A 15181-nucleotide genomic window follows, 5' to 3' on the forward strand; every position below is an offset into this window, starting at 1 on the left:
GTAGACAAGTCTCAAGAGACCAGTGGAAGCCTATAACCTCCCGAGCAGTTTCTGAATGTACTAGAAGGATAAAAAGCCCAGAATCACTAGCATCCTGAGGACAGACACCAGACCACAAAGTCTAATCTGTTAAGAGCATGCAGTACCCATCTCTAGAATCAGCACCTGGATGCTGCATAGAAGTTCTTTTCCTGCAGGTATCCTTTCTCAAAGCCTTCTGCAGAGAAGCATCCGTCTTTATTTGATAGCAAAGGAAGAAAGCTGTATGAGCACAAGTTGCCTTGCACTTACACAATCTGAAGGCATCTCATTGTTACACCCCTGCTCTGCTGTCAATACAGCAATAGAAAACTGACAAACTGTCTACCGAAACAGCAAGACGAGACAGGAGAAAAACTCAATCCCTATGCCGTTCAAACAATAGCTTTAGCACTACAATTTATCAGAAAGCCCAGTCATTGCCTCCATGTGATCACCCTGGCAAATTAGCATTCTGAGCTATGTCTCTGGCCATCTGCTCCATTACACTTTCCGTCAACATATGGGGAAAAGTGAAAATCCCAACTTACTGAAAGCAGTTTGGTCCAAATACAGTGGCAAGATTGCAAAGGTTCATCCTGTTCTCTACATGATGCTCAGCAACCTTTATCAGGAACTGGCACAGGTACTTCAGAAGGCAGTAATGAGCATCAGGCAGTTCTTTAAGGAGCTCTTTCAAGTTGCTTTCCTTCTGCATGTCGTTTCTAGTGTCTAGGAAAAAACAAGAGAAGAAAAAACACACGTATACGGTTTTCTACATTGCTGCCAATTTACTTACATGGGTGAGAAAGCAGTGGGATCTAAAATTCAGTCCTATTTCTGTTCAGACACAGAATCCTCTAAAGCCTCCAGCTTTCCTCTGAGAACCTGCAGCTTTCTCCTGAGGATCACCTTGGCCACGACTGGCACTGTTTCATGGTCACCTTTATGTTGTAAATGTTTTTCTGGGCAGTATCAGCAGCGGTCATAGCATTGGAGCAAGTTTACTCCCACCTGGTGCATAGTTATACCTTCCTTAACTCCAGCTCTACCAGATCTCCTGCTTCCATGCTGCTTCTGGATGTTCTCAGTCATGCAGGACCTGCCTTTCATAAACCCGTGCTGATGAGGCCTGATCATCTGGTTATCTTGCATGTACCGCAGGATGAGCTGCTCCGTCAGCTTCCCCTGCACCATATCATCCTTAGCAAGGAGATTCACCCAGCATTCAATCAAAACCAAACTGTGCTCAGTCTTTAAGACTCATTTTCAGCCAAAGAGATAAAATAAAACGGGCTGTATCCGAAATACTTCAGCAACGAGTTGCTGCCTCAGCTACACACCTCGCTGCCAGCACACAGAGAAGACTGGCAGGGAAACATGCGGTGCCTTGCGTTGCAGGAGCAAAGAACATTTTACATTTCTCCAACATTTTTGCAACGAACAAAGGAAAACCAAAGGAACGGATTTGAGCACAGTGTAGGGCAGGTACAAACACTTCAAAAGTTTTGTCTTCTTTTTTGCTTCTCATTCCCTAGAAATATCCCAGGGCTGGACTGCACAGTATTCCAAGAGTAGAGTGCTTTGGAAAGTGGTTAGCTGTGTAAATTAGCAGTCTATATAAAAATATCTGAAAGTGACTCAACCATTAAGTTGCAATATGATTTTTTTTTTTTTTACAACCAGACATTTCTGTGGCTAATAAACAGAGTTTATCCCAAACACACTTTCGGAAGCTAATGGGATTTGTATGTACGCATTTGCCACTTCATACAGTTGGAATTTTCAGGATTTCCTGCCTTATACAGCACACATAATATAGTACATCGTGCGAGAAGCCTATTTAAGTTTTATATGCATGGAGAATTCATTTTTATGTATCTCTTCTGGTACCACAGACTTAATACGAATTCTCTCATGACAGCAGGCCAAAGTTTAAAATGTCAATCAAATAAGAGGACCAAATGTTTCAAACAACTGATTAATTATATCCTTTTCTTCCATAGCTAAGAAATTAGCTCCTTCAGGAAAGTCAAATATCAAATGCGCATGAATTAGATCAGCAAAAACTTATTTGCTTATTTGTTGCACTTATTTCTTTCAAAATGGTTTAGAGCTGTACAGAACAAAAACAATCACAACTTTGTTACTATGAATCAGCTTGATAACAGTAAGAAATCCTATTTATTATTTCTTTTAAGCAGTAAAATACCAAGGTACTTCTGAAGGCTGTATTAAATTGAATAACAATAAGGAATTTAATTGGATTTGTATTTGCACTGACCAAAGTGGACTGGACAGTCTCTGACTGGATTACTAATTATCTTTTCACGGAGCTTAAAGAAAAACAAAACACAGCTAACTTCCACGTAGCCAGAACATTAAAATTCACCTCCTAACATCTCTTTAGATAACAAAACAACTAGCACGTAGTGTTTTCTACTATAAATTGCTTGCAGTTATGGTAAGGAAAGATAAAGCCACCTCTTGGAAAAAACACACCTCTTCCACCACCACCACCACCCCATCACCTAATTAGGGAATGCCCTTGAGAACTAATTGCCTCTCTGAGCCTCCCACTGGGGCTTCAGATTGACGGGTACTTTTCCACTTACTGAAGGTTTTTCCATCCCTTCCAAACGAGAAAGATGCTAATAACTGCCACAAAACATTCTCAACACAGGTTTGCACTCTGACAGCAAACAAAGCTATTGGCCTCTCGGCATCAGGTGTATTTGGTGGGTAGGATGTCCCTGGTCATTAACCATGATATATTATGTGGTGCAGATCAACATCAGAGATGATTATCGCTGGGCACAGCCAAACCTTTGTTCACTTCTGTACTTTCAAGAACAGAGACAGGTATCAGATCATAAGATCTTGAGAAATTAACCTAATTGAAGGACACAGAGACACCAAACAACATGAGGCAGCAAACCCCATTTACTGAGCCATGAAATTCCGGGTCTTTGTGAAATGAGAGAAAGAAAATACGGCTTTCCTCTCTCCTTTTCCAGTGAAAAGCCAAGGGAAGGAACTCAAGCCTTTCTCCCAATATATTCAAAAAATCAGAACTAATTTGTTAATTCTCCTGGTGCTGATACTTATTTCATGGATTTCAGCTTTATTTTTAAAAGTTACTATTACAATTTGTGGTGAATTTAGAGTGGCATACATACAGAGTATGCTTCGCACCTTTTTCAGGACAAGTGTACCTCTGCTATCCACGACCACAGTACTTAACTTGTTAAGAGATCAAAATTAGTCTTGAGTCACGACAAACAATTGCTTAGAGCATTCCTCCTTTTGTCCACCTACTAGATAATTTTTCAATTCGCCTCCCAGTCAATCGCTAAGGTTTATTCAGCTGCCACTGACCATCAGAGAAACATCAGAGAGCCGGAGCTGTTCATGCCGCCACGCAGACAAGCATCAAGTGTACCAAAGCCCTAAGCTCATGTATGTGCCTAATTTTGTGAAGTACAAGACGTCCTGCAGAAGACAAGACTACCAAGCACGGTCTTTCTCGTTCAGTCAGATTAAATAAGGTAGCACGAAACTAAGCATATGCTTCAGTCTTTGCAGCATTCTGAGACGAGACAAATGAGCTTGTCAATAATGGACCAGGAGAGTGCCAGATTTTTAAAGGCAACTCAGGAACCTGTATTCAAGACATATTTTCAGATATGCCCAGCTAGCAACATACTGGTGATTTTTCAAGCATAGCACACGAAGCTCTTTTGAAAATCCTGCCCAATACAGCGGAGCAAAGGAGAAAGGAGTAAAAGGAAAATGAAGGTTAATGGGAAGGTGCTCTCAAAGGCATTCGTTCTATTTTGGGAGTCTGCCAGAAGCTGTGTGAAGCAGACAGCACCCCAGCAGAGGTCTGTGAGAGAAGCCCAGGTAGATGAGGAGCCAGAAAGGGCTTGAAACCAGGGATGAGATGGTGGTGTCTGGGCTGAGGAAGGGAACAAAATCAGCAGACTCAGGCCACATCTAGGCTCAGCAGCCAGAGCACACAGAACACAACATGACATGCGTAGAGGGCCAAGGAAGCCAGCAAGGGCAGTGTGGCACCTCAGAATGGAGCTAGGGACTCGCTATTGAGGGACAAATCAAGAAGACAACTGAAAGGGACAGGCAGTATGTCTAAAAATGTTAATTAACTAGAAACAGGAGCCTCAACAGTGTAGGAGGCACAGACGCATTTGCAAGGGTGTTTTCAGTCTTATATGATTTCGGTATACACCCACAGATCATAACAAGAGGGACATATTTTCCAATGGTTCATCCTATTTCTGAACATATTGAGTTTCTTTGACACGCTACAGGCACGATCTAATTTCCCAGTCCATCCCTCTTCGTGCTACTCCTTTTCCCTGCAGAGCACGCTGCCTGAACATCGCCAAAGGTATGGAGGCCTGCAGACAGGTGCACCTCATTGCCTTGTTCCTGTCTCAAATGGTCTGACCCCAAACAACTCCAGCCTGGAAGCACTGAAACCGTATCAGCACAGTGCCGTGCTCTAGCTTGTTATCTCCGCTACGAGGCAAGGAACAGTCTACGGCTTAGTGTCACGCTACCACGTCTGCATAGCTTTCAGCTGCCTTGCATACCACCAGCTTGGAGAGCAAACAGCGGAGCTTGCATCTGTCTGTAGCTATCAACGTGCCCTGTGGAAGTTAATCTTTGGCACACGGGCAATAGGTTGCACGTTGCAGTACCACTGTGTCCACCAGGCTGTTGGGAGAACCAAAGCACTTCTTTCCACCTCCACAACCTATGGCAAGTGGGACTCCAGACTCTCTCTGTCAAGAAGCAAGCTGCTTCAGACACGATTCTGTCCCAGAGGCCAAAAAAAATGAAAACTATTCATTTTCACTGTTACTGGTCAGGTTGAAATTTAACCTCTAAAATCCACAAACACAACCTATATTTTTGGTTCAGCTTCTTCATGTAAGTTAAACAGCTGCTGGCTACTAAGCATTCCCTAAATTGACCTGTTGAGCCAGAAGGGAGCTGCGCCTTCCCTTTCTACCACCTCCCATCCCTCTCCTTGAAACTAGCAGGGCTGTTCAGGGGCACCAGGCAAAACTCTGACAGCCATGGCAGGTTGTGAGCAGGAGGAGGTAGGGGACAGAACTTGCATCTAGGTGCTGCCCACTGAAAAATATAGTCTCTAAAATGGAGCAACGTCAGGAAGCCAGTGATGAAACAGTACTATACTTAATTAGACTGAGTACCAAAGGAAGACAGGAGCCCACATTACACTGCACCCCTGCTGGAGGAGGGAATGCAACAACGACAAGAAAGCAATTCACATAAGTGAGAAGCTTTCTGTATGCTAAAAAGGAAAACTACAACAGCAACTTGTCCTGCTGAAGTGAAAGGGTATAAGAGCTGTGCATACAGTTCCTAGTATGTACAAATGTCTTAAGAGTCAGTGATCGTGATACAAAAGATAAGGAATGAAAAGTCAGAAGGAATAAACAAGCTCAAGCAGGGATTGCGGTATGGAAGTGCTGATTTCTTCCAGCTGAGGTTTTTGAAAGAAACTTTTCACTCTTTTGCACAGGCAGGCACAGCTCTGCTCTGAGGCAAAGCCTCAGACACAAGAGAGATTGTGCTGGACATTTTTTACCCCAGGACTCCCTGCAAGGGGCAGCCTTCGTATTTGTCAGGCGCTCTGAGGTGACTGGCCAACATAGAGATGACTATCAGCATGTCCCTGGCCTGCACTTGCTGCACACATCTCAGATCAACATCGTTCACAGAGCAAGGCCCCTCTCAGCTCCCACTGCCACTGCCTTTCTCCAAGAACAGAGAAAGAACATCAGGAAAGGCCAAACAGCCTTTAGGACACGCTATGTGATGTTTTCTGGGACTGCATTGTCTTGACATGACGCTGAATATTTATATAAAGAGCAATGCATGAGGATTTGGGGGCAGAGTGCAGAGGTCAGTTCCACACTGCGCTGCACAGGCTGCAGACAGCTGCCAAACCAGCTGTGCAGACTTCCTGAACTGCCAGCGGGTCACGTTCTCTCTCTTTTTCATGGAAGGGAAGATCACTGACTTTTTGGTTTGGTAACAAAGACTGTACACGCTTATGGCTACAGGTGAAACTTTTTTTTCAGCTCAGCTATTTTAAACTAGAGGAGGACTCACTCCCTAACAATTCTTATAGGAAGTAATTGCATGTTATTCTCAGGCCAAGATCTCAGCTGGCTTAAAAAAATGCTGATACCAGTCCCTGAAAATACTCCAAAGGAACCCTAACATAATCCTAAAAAAACATTTCCCCTGCAAACCTTCAACAGGAGGGAATACAGAAGTTGTAAGAGAGCTTATAATTGTCTTCACTGTAGACAGGCAGTGAAGTGGCTCCAGATTGAAAGTTATTTTTTAATAACCTGTCAGCTCAGAAACAGCTTGACCTACTTTCTTCACAGTTTACAGAAAGAACATCCAGGCATGCACTCTCTTGGTACCATTTTGCAATGAATACCCTTGTACATAGTTTGATAAGTGAACAGATAACTCCTCCAATCCTGCACAGCTGGTTGATCATTTAACTGTAAACAAAGGTCCAGCTACCACTTAAACTGATCTGAACCCAATGAAAGTCATCAGTGCCTTTCATGGTAAGTCATTTATGCTGTATTTTCTAGGGCATGAAAAAAGGCCTCAGTGTTCTTAAAACTTTACAAAAGCCTTCCCCTTGCCATAATAGCCGATCAGGAATTTTTCAAATAGATTTTTTTTTTACTACTCAAAAGCATAATGGGACTATAACTGGAGCTTATTGCGAAATATAGGCAAACTTGGCTAGGAAGACACCTCATAGTTGGGCTGACTTTTGCAGAACTGGGTTCCTAAGTTACATCAGCAACTTTTTTTTGAAACAAGAAAGCTTTGTGGGTAAATCCGCTAAGTAAGAATATCTGCCTCATTTTCATACAAAGTACTGGGAAAGATTTCACATTCCCTGTGGGAAGCAGGAACAAATTAAACTTTCCACAAGCAGCACAAAGCACATCTGCAGTTCTTGGTGGAATACACCAATATGTCCTTTGTGGGGACAGGGACGCAGAACAGCAAAGGTGCGACTTAAAATTTCCACTTAAACAGTGATTAATAAGAAAGAACATAATTAAATCTAGCTCATGAGTCAGACCTGGTAAAATGTTAAAAAAAAAAAACCAAAAAAAAAACCCACAAAAGAAAGCACAGTGATGACCAGAAAAAAGGGACTTTCTAAACTAACAGCACCTTCCTACACAACACTTCCTGAACCCTATCCTTGGGCCCCAGACAACATTATTGAATGAGGAAGGTATTTTATGCAGCCCACATACAACCTGATTATAGCTGAAATGCCTGCACTCAAGGGATGGCACAGAGCCCTTCTCCAGTATACCTTCAACTGTCTGTACAGCCTCAAAAAAGGAAAGACATGGTCGTGTTTTGCCTCCTCTGGGCAACAGCTAAACTTCATCTCCACTGTGGGCAAGCAAAACTGAAGGGACACCTCAGGGCAAGAGTGTGAGAGCTCTGAACCATCTTCCATCAGGGATGCGCGTCAGAACGTGCGTTCCTCCTTGGCATCATGCACCACGTTTGCCTGCTTTCCTGTAAAGTAACATTTACCCACGAACTCAGCAGCTTCTTAGGAAACACGGCAAGACAACGGATCAATCGCCTGCCGCAAGAGAAAAGAGCTGCCGCTGACCACATGGTCCAGGAATAGGGCCAACCACCGCCTCTTCCAGGTAACTACAACAGCGGCTGCCTGATACAGATTAATTAGATTGAGAAATCATTGGACAGACAGTTGTGCAAGTTTCAACTTTCCAAAACAAAAGTGAGGTTCTTTCTTATGGTTGATCCACTTGAAGGGGGAGAAAAGAAAAAAAAGAAAGGAAGAAAAGAAGTCTTTCAGGCTGTGTGAAATAACAGGGAACAAAAGGTAATGTCTGCTGTTATTTGCACAGTGGCTCATTTTTGATGGGCAATCACTTTACTTAGTGAGAAGCAGAAGCTTAGACCACGTTTGCTTAGCAAAGAACTTCTCAGAGTCTACTAAAATGAAGTTGCCAGACATCACCCTAGTCAAACAGAAGCAAATCTATGTCCTGAAGAGACTGCAGCTATTGTTTACAACTTGCTCAAAGAAACCAGCTGATCATTTCATTTTATATTCAGCAAATATAACTAGATTAGAAAATCATAAATAGTCCAGACTTTACCAAACAGACAAGAAAATTTTCTGTCTCTTGTAACAGAATTGCACACCCATAAGCAGTCTAGGAGCCCGTGAAAGCTGAAGTCAAAAGAAACAGAGAGCATTGGTAATGCTCACCGTATAACTAATGTTGCAGAAAGTGCATTGAAGGATGGAGATTTTACCTCTCACTTACCCTGGTAAAGCTGAATGAACCTGGGATGTAAGGCGGAGGTGATAATCCCATCTGGCAACTCTCTCAAAAATAATTTCAACAGACTGGCTGCTGAGTACACATCACCATCTCTAACAAGTTCCACCTCTTCTCCACGCTCGTATTGCAGACGCAACTGTTCTACCGTTTTCATGCTGCCATTCACCCTGAAGAGGCCTTCCTGCGTCATACCTGTAATTATATACAGCATATGAGATTTCTCTGAACTAAGACACCTCTGTGATATGATGAAACAGATATTCTAGCATGAATATACACTTGTAGTAAATAAAAATGATACAAATAATACAACACAGCTTTTAAAAATAAATACTACTTTGCCCTATAAACATCCTCTAGTCAAGTAATTGGATTATTACAATAAAAATAGAAGCAACCAGATCCTGAGGGCTGGGATACTCTTTGTGAACCCACAAAACTCAATGGCATTGCTGAAACCTCACACCAGGTAGAAATCAACTGAGACAACTGCATTTTGCATTGGTATATTTCAACAGAAAAGGATCCAGATTCTACAAAATGGTTCGGCTTTTCACTTTTGCTAGTCTGTGACCATGAGCCACATTTTACCAAATTCACACATGTGACTACTTCCAGCTTCACATTTTAGGATAACAGGTTCTTACTTGTGACCATTACAAAGCTTAAACATCTGAATACGTACTGATTGCAGCAGTAACTCCGTAAGGAGCACAACTTTACAACAGTAGAAAATCTCAGTGAGCAAATGTATATTTTGGACAGCACAAAGCCCGAAGTATTTCACAACCAAAAATTAGAGGTATCCATTACTTCAGGCCAGACGCCCCACATCTGGTGAAGGAGATGCAGAAAGAAGGATGTTTCCATGGAGGAAGCCAGATGAATCATACTGTATCAAACATTACTTTCTAGGCGTATGTTAAGATTTTAAAAATTCAGTAAAGTGCCTGAAAAATGAATCTGGTAAATTAGTTTTTCCTCTACATTTTCACCATGAAAATCTATATTTTTCTAATACTATGTCTATAGACCTGCTTATTCTACAGAAGCATAACACCAAAAGGATTAAAATATATATGGTTTTCAGCAGTTCAAAGTAGACATCACAAAACAGCAGTCTGACGGAACACTTCCAGTCTAAGAAATTAATACTGATGCAATAGTTTGTAGAAAGAAATAATCTCTTTTATTGGATCAGAAGACAAATTGATCTAGTAAGGGGGAAAAAAATGAACAGGCACTCAAGCATTTTACTTGACCAATGAAAGCTACTGCTTACAGAGCTTGTGTTCCAATATACACAATTCCTGTATTCTCACATAGCATGCTGTACTGCCATCTTGGGGACAGCAGAAAACACATCTCAGTAATGATTTTCATTTCTGCAGTACTAAGTGAATAAACATCACAGAACACACACAGATAAAAATTCCTTTCCTCTTCCTTAATTGTTTATGGAAATAAACAGAGACTACAACATGCTGGTAACAGTAATCAGGTACCACTAAATTCAGCTGGCTTCACCTCTAAATTTGAAAATAGCCTGATCATAGAATCACAGAATGGTTTGAGTTGGAAGGGACCTTAAAGATCATCCAGTTCCAACCCCCTGCCATGGGCAGGGACACCTCCTGCTAGACCAGGCTCCTCCAAGCCTCATCCAGCCTGGCCTTGAACACTTCCAGGGAGGGGGCTTCCACAATCTCTGTGGGCAACCTGTTCCAGTGTTTCAGCACCCTCACAGTAAAGAATTTTTTCCTAATGTCTAATCTAAAATCTTCCTTTTTTGAGTTTAAGCCCTCATCCTTTTACTACGAGCCGTTGTAAGTAGTCCCTGCCCAGCTTTCCTGTAGCCCCCTTCAGGTACTGGCAGGCTGCTATAAGGTCTCCCCTGAGCCTTCTCTTCTCCAGGCTGAACAACCCCCTCTCTCTTAATGTTAACTTAGTTCAAATATGTAGCTGCCCAAAAGTCAGCTTAGCTTTTGCAATGGGTAGTCAGTTCGTCAGGAGGTAGCAGAGAGATTATTAAGTGGTCTAGCTTTAAAAAGCCCTACAATGTCTACTAAAACATCTTTGGAGAACAGGAGTAGTACAAAGACACTGAACAAACAGTAACCATGATTCACAGAACACTGCCTCCAAATAGTTTGAATTCATACCTGGGCCTCTATTAAAAATGTCTTCACATTAAATTCATTATTAATTCACAATACAAACCTTAGGCAAGCACAGGACACTCATTTCAAGAACTTCTTGAGACTCTTCTTGCACTTTTGAGACAGAGAACGGACTGTATCTTTACTAGGGCTGGATAATCACCTTGGCATTCGGAAGCCTAGCTAATCTTGCTGCAGAGTATCACAGAATCACAGCATGTTAGGGGTTGAAGGGACCTTGAAAGATCATCTAGTCCAACTCCCCTGTCATTGATGTTCAGATTGCCTAACTGATCCCTAACCCAGTCCCCACCAACCAAGGCAAACTCCTTCTTTATCCTGACTTCCCCTGGGGCCTCAGGGCTCTGGGGCTCCTGAGCACAGTCTCCAGCAGTACAGAGAGAGGAAAAGAAGCCATTCAGTAACTGCCTTCTCTGTAACCGCCCTCCTCTTTATCCTCTGTCTCCAGGGCATCCACCTCATTCACAAGAGGGCCTACACTGCCTCTAGTGTTAGTCTTGCCAGCAATGCATTTGAAGAAGCCCTTTCCGTTGTCCTTGACCTCCCTTGCAAGGTTTAAGTCCCAGGAGGCCGCAGCTTTCCTAGTTGCCTCCCTGCATCCTCTGACCACAGTCTTATATTCCACCCAAGTGCCCAGCCCCTCCTTCCATGATCTATAGACTCTCTTCTTCCACTTGAGTTTGCCCAGCAGCTCCCTGTTTAACCATGCGGGTCTCCTGGTTCTCTTTCTTGATTTCCTACCCTTTGGGATGCACTGATCTTGAGCTTGGAAGAAGTGGTCCTTGAAAACTGACCAACTCTCTTGGGCCCCTTTACCTTCTAGTTCCCTGTTCCATGGGGTTTCCCCTAGCAGTAGCTTGAAAAGGCCAAAGTTGGCCCTGCTGAAGTCCAGGGTTGTGATCCTGCTTGGTATTCTGTTCCCATTGCACAAGATCCTGAGCTCCAGCATCTCATGGTCACTGCAGACAAAGCTGCCCTCAACCTTCACTGCTTCAACCAGACCCTCCTTGAATTGAGAGAGAGGACTTGGCTTGTTTAGCTCTGCAATTGGATTATCATTACCGAGCACCTAAAGAAAAAACTTAGGGTAAAAACAGAGGCAGCTTCTTGTGAGGTGAAATTACCTCCACAAAATCTTTTCCATTGCTGAACAATATATCTGTGCATCAGTGGTGCTCTAGATTTCTGCAAAGAGATGTATTTCAAAAACAAGAACTAAAATCCTATTAAATGAATGAAACGAGAAGCTATGAATTGGACACTTGCTTCCTTGAGGGGATTAATAATAACTGGAATCTATCTGAAAACCCCTAAGAACATGTATTCCTATTCAGTAATGTTCTCCGATGGAGTATGTGTGTGCATATGAACATTTCTATACAGACACTTTTGTCTTATCACTGTCAGAAAGTGTTAAAGACATGTTTGACAATAATAAAATGCCACAAACTTTCACAAACAAAATACATTCCATTTATAAACAGAACAGTTTGTTTATGAGAATGTGCTTCTTCATAACACCGTAGTTTACCTTTACAACCAACCTATTAAAAAGAAAGCTCAGCATCAAGGCAAAAGAAAAAAAAAGATGTAAACCACATACAGTAATATTCTCTGTCTGTGGTTAGTACCACACAACCTTATTTAGCCTCCTGTACCACAAACAAGACAGATCCTTCCCTTTGAAGAGTCTTACATAAAGAGTGCTAACGAGCAAAAGTGACTCTGTTAAGCTTACCATGCTGGGTGAGGTACTCGACTATGTTCCACACAACTATTGGGATGCCGTTCTTGCTCAGTCCCTGCTGCTGGAGCTCCAGAAGACTCACACCAAACACCTTTGGACAGGTTGTGTCCCTCTGTTTGTTCAGTGGAAGTGCTGCTATCTTTTTCATGTCCTCCTTCAATCTCACAGCCGATTTGCTTTGCTTAAAGGAGCAGACAAAAAAAAATGTGCATTAGTCACATTTGCTGCGTAAGGTTGCGTAGTCACAACATCAGCACATCCATCAAAACTGGCTTCTGCGCTCCGAATGAGCTCTTACTTCCTTTTCATCCACAGGAAAACCTTTGTGAAGCAGGAAAATAAAAACGATCAGAGAAAAAACTAGAAGAGCAACTAACAGAAGTGTAAGTACTCTGTAGTTATGACAAGGGAGAAAGGCACACTTTTGTATGCAGACTTGTTATGAGAGTAACAAGTAGTTGGGAATTGCAGGTCGTGGGTTCGATTCCCGTTCGGTCCCCATGTGTTGCCTGATCTAGTTGAGAGGTGTCCCTGCCTACAACAGGGAGGTTGGATTAAATGATCTCTAACGTCCCTTCCAGCTTAGGCCATTCTGTGATTCTGTTGTAACTCCTGCAGGTCACGCAGGTCACAAAAGCAACTGGACAAACACAAAAAATCCCACTATGCCACCATTAGACCAAGTTGTCTCCAGGATGCTTCTCAAGAGTCTAGCAGAGTGTTTTGCAGAAGGTTCGCTGCACCCTTCTTCCAGATGCCGTTTCCTACGGATTCATTTCTGGCCACCATCAGGTGAGATGGATCCTTATGAAAGATTTTATGTTATGTTTAGTATCAGCTAAGTCTGAAATTTAATTAGAAGGGTTTTAAAGCTAGAAAGGGACTATGTAATCTGATCACACATAATAAAGGGTGTGGAGAAACCACTCCACCATAAATCCTTAATTGCACATATCCCACAGGTTCTTCTGGAGGCAGAACATTCTCACAAGTTTTGAGTTGCAGTGACAGAGAAAACATGAGAGCATAGCCAATAAAACCCAGGGGAACAAGATAACATAGGATTAATCTAGAGAATCATTAATTGGCAGAAATTTAAACCAGCACATAGTGTCGCATGTTTGGAAAGCACAATAAAATTCAGCAAACATCACTCAACACCCTCCTCCCCCATCAAAAAAAAAAAAAGAAAAACCAAGTACGTTTTTCTGTTGATCAATTTCCTCATGTTTCCGACATCACACTGCAGGAACTGGGGGCTGCTAGTACCACGGAGTTCAACTCGTTTGTTTAAAAAGTCCACCATCTGCATGATGCTTGAAAATGGACTAATTCCTACTGTGTTTTATTAACCAACAGGTAGCAGACACCTTATGCATTGAGAATTTTGTACAGTAACACAAAGAACTGCTCAGACTCTTGCCAAGGTCTTGGTGCTTGACTGCACTAAGACAGATTTTAGGAAGGCATACATCTTCTATTTTAAACAAACCCTTGAAAACTTCATTAGTGAGACAATTTTTTAACTGCAGTCTGTAAGCAACATCAATATCAGCACTGGTGCTGCTATTAAGTATGACTGTCCTTTTCTCAGCAATAAAATGATCTGTCAGTTCACAGACTTCGCTATGTTCTTCACATTAAACAAACCTATCTGGAGCACATGTGTATTCTATAGTCCTGGGTCCTATGCAACACTTAACTGATCTTCACAAAATACATTAATGGTATAAATATCACAAACATGTTCTACTATTTGTGAAACAGAATTGGAATATATAAATAAAACCAGCATTACTGTGACCACCTTATAAATATTTACAATAAACAGTACACTCATCAGTGTTTGACCTAAACTTTACCTGACTTATTAAAATATCACATCTCTTGTAAAAAGAGATGTTCCCATTCAGGATTCAATGAATAATACATTATTTTTTCACTCCAGGCAGACACATGCCAAGACAAAAATCATGTAGCCTGGGGTAGATTCAGAAGACAGCAAAAATGCTTTGAGCAGTTTCTGAGCAGCTGTGATGCTCAGAGAGCTTTTCCAATTAAGGCCTCCAATTAGCCTCACAATCTCATTCGGTTACAGGTTTCAAGCCTGTTTCCCTTTCAGCATTTGAAAACCTGAGTCACGGAGCTGGATTTACTTGGGGAAACTCGTGATTTAAATTTGCAAGAGAACCAAGCGACATTTCCCATGTCCACAGGAACAGTGGAGGAATTTTTCTGAGCTTGTTTCGTGATCTGGAGAGGGTGTGCTAACCAGGGAGAAAAAATTACGTGTAGTTATCCAAAACACACCTCTAACCAAAATCAAAACTAAACCCCCCCTCCAAACAGTTTAGAAACAAGAGAGTTTGATGTTGTATGATCCTAGGGACTGAAGATCTGGTTTCATACAGGGACTATTTTTCCAACTGTTAATGCAACCATTATCGATCACTGAGACCGGGAAAAGCAATTCAGATCACCTCTGCAGGGTATCACCGCAAAGCGTGGCCCAAACAACGTGCCTGGAGTTGAGAAATGTTATTTATAAGCCATGAGGTCGCGCTTTTCCAGCTCATCCATCAACCTTAACGCGCAGTCGCTCGCTGGCTTAAAGAACGAGGGCAAAGACAACAACAACAACAGCAAAAAAGCCTGAAATTGCCTTTATTAATTTAATCTTCGCCTTTCCCTAAGGAGGAGAGATGGAGAGGAGAAGGCGCAGGGCCCGGGCCGGCCTCTCTGCCCGCCCCACAAGGGAGCCCGGCAGAGGGCGGGAGGCGGCAGGAGCCCGGCACCCC

The 15181-nt window shown here is 42.4% G+C and overlaps 1 protein-coding gene across 1 annotated transcript; it reads right to left on the bottom strand.

The window, feature by feature from the left end:
* Nucleotides 1–565: 565 nt before the first annotated feature.
* Nucleotides 566–12564, bottom strand: LOC104274053 (protein FAM13A-like; the record flags this gene model as incomplete). The annotated part of the gene is made up of 3 exons (XM_009869569.1): nt 566–750; nt 8439–8648; nt 12375–12564. Coding segments are annotated over 3 exons (585 nt in total), but the record flags the coding sequence as incomplete, so codon positions are not given.
* Between the last annotated feature and the right edge of the window lie 2617 nt (nt 12565–15181).

The sequence above is a fragment of the Apaloderma vittatum genome, unplaced genomic scaffold, assembly GCF_000703405.1.
Source record: "Apaloderma vittatum isolate BGI_N311 unplaced genomic scaffold, ASM70340v1 scaffold8855, whole genome shotgun sequence".
Classification (NCBI taxonomy): Eukaryota; Metazoa; Chordata; class Aves; order Trogoniformes; family Trogonidae; genus Apaloderma; species Apaloderma vittatum.